Source organism: Rhagoletis pomonella, unplaced genomic scaffold (assembly GCF_013731165.1).
Source record: "Rhagoletis pomonella isolate Grant_MI unplaced genomic scaffold, Rhpom_1.0 Rhpom_scaffold_00006, whole genome shotgun sequence".
Classification (NCBI taxonomy): domain Eukaryota; kingdom Metazoa; phylum Arthropoda; class Insecta; order Diptera; family Tephritidae; genus Rhagoletis; species Rhagoletis pomonella.
Window position 1 is genome coordinate 77,470,210 of NW_023458560.1, and position 3,980 is coordinate 77,474,189.

Sequence of the window (3,980 nt, forward strand, 5' to 3'; positions counted from 1 at the left end):
CTAATTTGTTACTTGTTTGCCGCTTTCACTGTTTGCTCGTTTGATCGGCGAGCCGGCTTTGGTTGCCTTAAGCGCAATTCAATGTTCAATAACTACGTAACCCAATGGGAAGTACAAACAGGTGGACAAGACAGCGCATGTACGCTCATTGCATGCTAAATAGTCACGTTAAGCGAAATCTTCAACATATGTACAAATTTTATGTATACATGTACATTAGGGTGGCCCTTAAAAAATCAAATTAACGATTAACGACGTAGGGGTTCAGGGTTAGGAAATCTGTTGTTAAAATTAGCTTCCTACATTTAGGAATCACCCTAATGTGCAATTTAGTAAAAAAAATAGTAAAAATAAAATGTGTAAAAATGCTATTCCGTATATAGTATATGTAAATACATCGCTCTTCAATAGTGTCATAACTCAAAAAAGCGAAACTCAAGAAAAACGGCTTCAAAGTTTTGAATTTGCATATTCCCCGATAGTAAGAATGAATAAGTGAAATGCAGTACTATTTTTTCTCTACTTTTAATACATATATGTATGTATATATATTTTTACAAGATGTCTATTTAAAATGCGTTAAGTAAATATATACTTGTTTTAACAATTCGTTCTTTCAGTGAAAGCGTTTAAAATTTTTTGTTGGTACATTTTTATTTGATTTGGTACATTTTTTTTTACGTTTGGGACAATTTCGAAAAATGTATTTATTATCCCTGAAATCGTCCATCGACCAACTGAAAAACCGCCTATCTTTCGCCTCTCAAATTTAACAGGAGAACGAAAAAAGGGGTTTCTTTGAAGGCATTGCCTTGATAGGCGGTATTTTCTCTAGCTGTTATTTTACAAATCTGTTGTTTTAATAAGGATTTACCAAATCTCATTTTTTGCCACAACGGCGATTTAAGCGGTTTTGAAACTGGTCGATAGGCGTATGATAGGATAGGTCATATCCTCAGATATTTAGATCTGACTTCGTGGCTTTTTTCTGGCCTTTTTTACATACAATATTCATAATAAAATTCGGACCGGAGGTATGAACATAATTACCTACCTAAACTTACTAAAGAGCTTTAATATTTGTAAACCGTTGAAATATTACAATAGCAGTGCAAATGTCCATTTCTTTGAGAAAATACTTACTTAGCTTTTAAAAAATCCTACTAAGAAATTCGATTTGTCCGCGTACTAATTTGTATACCCTCATCTAGAAAATATTCAAACTTTTGCATTTTTCTTATATTAAACTAAACTTTTGTGTGCATATAATTTAAAAATTTTAATTTTCAAAGCGTATAACTTTTCTAACCTTTATTAAAAACGAGCAAAGCGAAATATAAGCTTTTGAAAATACTGAAAATTCCACCCTTACGCTCCCCCTAGAACCGACCCTTTTAATTTGCACCAAAAAAATTTACACCTTTCATATCAGTAGAAGGGAGCTGACCACGCCCACTTTAAATTTTTGTTTTATCTCAACGGCCGCTATACCGCACTTATGCCTCAAAACGAGTCTACGATACGAATGAGTGTAATATACAAAGAGTCAAATGAGTTAATTAAATGAACTGACTCCCTAAAGTGAGTTGGAGTCATTGAGTCAACTCCTATAAATTTGCTGAGTTACTCTCCCTTATAATAGAGAGCGAATACTCTCCACTTTTGGATCGTAAATGTCTTCTTCTTCGTGCCCGAAACAACCCGGACCTCTTTTCCGGGCAGAAATGTGGAAGAAGTGAATTTAAAATAACAGCTGTTGTTTGTTTACATCCGATAGTAAATTTTGTAAACTACAAAAATGGGAAATAGCACTAAAGGTTCAGAAACGTAGGTATTTGCTAATTTTATTAGCTATATATAAGATAAATACACATAAAATCATTGTTTAGAACTGATTTATTGATTCCGGGCACGAAAATTGGTTTTCTGCGTTCCCCACGCTCTGCGCACTTTTGGCACGGGTTGACACATTTTTGGAACTTGTGAGAGAGTAACTTATTTTTACCTCTAATTACCGAAACAGCTCAGAAAGCGTGTGTAACAAACCTAATGGCGAAAACAGCTTTTGCTGTAAATCTTGCAAAACCTGCAAATCGTACTGCTTGTGGAACGCAACTATTGCCGTAGTATTTGTAACGACCCTTAAGTTCTCAATCGTTTGTCAATCATTTTCGTCAAGCACAATCGGCATTTACCATTTGACATTTCAGCCAACATGTGTAAAAATTGTCAAAACACCAGGAAGTCGTCGTGGTTTTGTTTCGAATTCGACACAGCAACATTTTTGTATAATATTGAGTCAAAAACTGCTACCAGTATCGACAATTATATTGAAATTAAAAGTGTATGCTTTGGAGCATAGCTAACAACGATATTTTTGCAAATAGGTGTAGAACTTTTCGAAATAATGGAAGTAGAAAACGGCGAGGGACAGGTGCAAGTGCGGCTGAAGACTAAACAGGAACAGTAAGTATAAATTTACTTCCAAGCTAAAGTTATATATATTTAACTTCACTAATGAAATTTATCTTTCACCAGCTATGCTGTCCCTGATGTACCTTATACAATCGAAGGCAATGTAACGACGGAGGAGTTAAACACATTCGTAAACGCGTTGCTGGAGCAAGCCGCATTGAATGCAGGCGACCATAAGACACCCGTAGATTTTGATTTCATAGTTATATATGAATATTTGCGTGGTCGATTATGCGATCATTTACGTGAAAAGGAAATTTCATTTGAAGATACCATCGATATAGAATATGTTGAACGTTTCCCAGCACCGGAACCTAAAGATTGTTTGCTGCATGATGATTGGGTATCTGCGGTCAAGGTATGTGACAAGTGGATATTGACCGGTTGCTACGACAACACCATCAACATTTGGACGGAGAAAGGAAAGCATGTCCTAACTATACCGGGACATACACAGCCACTTAAGGCGGTCGCTTGGGTATCAGTGGACGAGGAGCGTGGTAAATTCGTTTCATGCTCACAGGATCAAACGGCAATGCTATGGGAATGGCTGGTTGGAACGAACTCGGTGGAATGCGTATCGGTGTGTAAAGGGCATGAGCGAGGAATCGATTGCGTTGATGTTAGTCCGGATAAATCTCGTTTCGCTACAGGCAGTTGGGATACAATGCTCAAGATATGGTCGGCGGGTAAGAAAAATTTACAAATCTGACTTAGCGGGCAATCCAAAATTATTTTTTTAATTTAGAAATAAATGAAGGAGGAGAGGGTACTTCCAAACGAGCTAAAGAAAGTGGCACAACTAGGGTGAGTGGGTGATTCTTCCATATGTGTACACTATGTTCATTATTGTTGACTTCAAGGTTCCTCAAATGACATTGCAAGGACATCGTGAATGCATATCTTCCGTACAATGGATGGATGCGGATACACTTTTGACCAGCAGTTGGGATCACACGTTGAAAATTTGGGATCTACATCTCGAGGGCATTAAAACAGAAATTTCTGCCAACAAGTCCATTTTTGACGCAAGTTACTCTAAATTGAATCGACTCATTGTCACGGCATCGGCGGATAAAAATTTACGGCTTTATGATCCGCGCACAAATCGTAGGTTTTGCTAGCGATACTTGATTAGCCTAATAATGAGTTTTCTTTTAGAGGGAAATATAGTGCGCAGTACATACTTCGGTCACAGCCAATGGGTGCAAACTGTAATGTGGTCGATAAATGAAGAGTTTCTTTTCGTATCTGGTTCCTATGATAATCAAGATAAGCTTTGGGACTTGAGAAGGTGATAACAAAACCTTTATATAATTTCCATGCAATTTCAATAATTAATATATTAATTTTAGCCCTAAAGCACCGCTATACGATTTGTTGGGTCATGGCGATAAGGTGCTGGACATTGATTGGTCAAATCCAAAGTATATCGTTTCAGGGGGTGCTGATAACACTGTGCGAGTTTTCAAGTCACGTAAAGCCGTTTCCGCGGAAGCCATGGA

At 37.0% G+C, this 3,980-nt stretch overlaps 2 protein-coding genes across 5 annotated transcripts in view; both read left to right on the forward strand.

The window, feature by feature from the left end:
• Window positions 1-3,980, forward strand: part of LOC118741352 (protein phosphatase 1 regulatory subunit 14B-like) — a 251,722-nt gene that overhangs the window by 99,937 nt on the left and 147,805 nt on the right. The gene's annotated exons all lie outside the window — the stretch shown is intronic.
• Window positions 2,260-3,980, forward strand: part of LOC118741350 (ribosome biogenesis protein WDR12 homolog) — a 7,812-nt gene continuing 6,091 nt past the window's right edge. The window contains exons 1-6 of one of the 2 annotated variants that reach the window (XM_036473291.1): window positions 2,260-2,466; window positions 2,539-3,164; window positions 3,224-3,282; window positions 3,339-3,585; window positions 3,637-3,769; window positions 3,831-3,980. In XM_036473291.1, the coding sequence (XP_036329184.1) occupies window positions 2,408-2,466; window positions 2,539-3,164; window positions 3,224-3,282; window positions 3,339-3,585; window positions 3,637-3,769; window positions 3,831-3,980 (1,274 nt within the window). In that variant the 5' untranslated portion in view covers window positions 2,260-2,407. The remainder of the gene's footprint in view (window positions 2,467-2,538; window positions 3,165-3,223; window positions 3,283-3,338; window positions 3,586-3,636; window positions 3,770-3,830) is intronic. The other variant, XM_036473292.1, reaches the window with a different exon arrangement.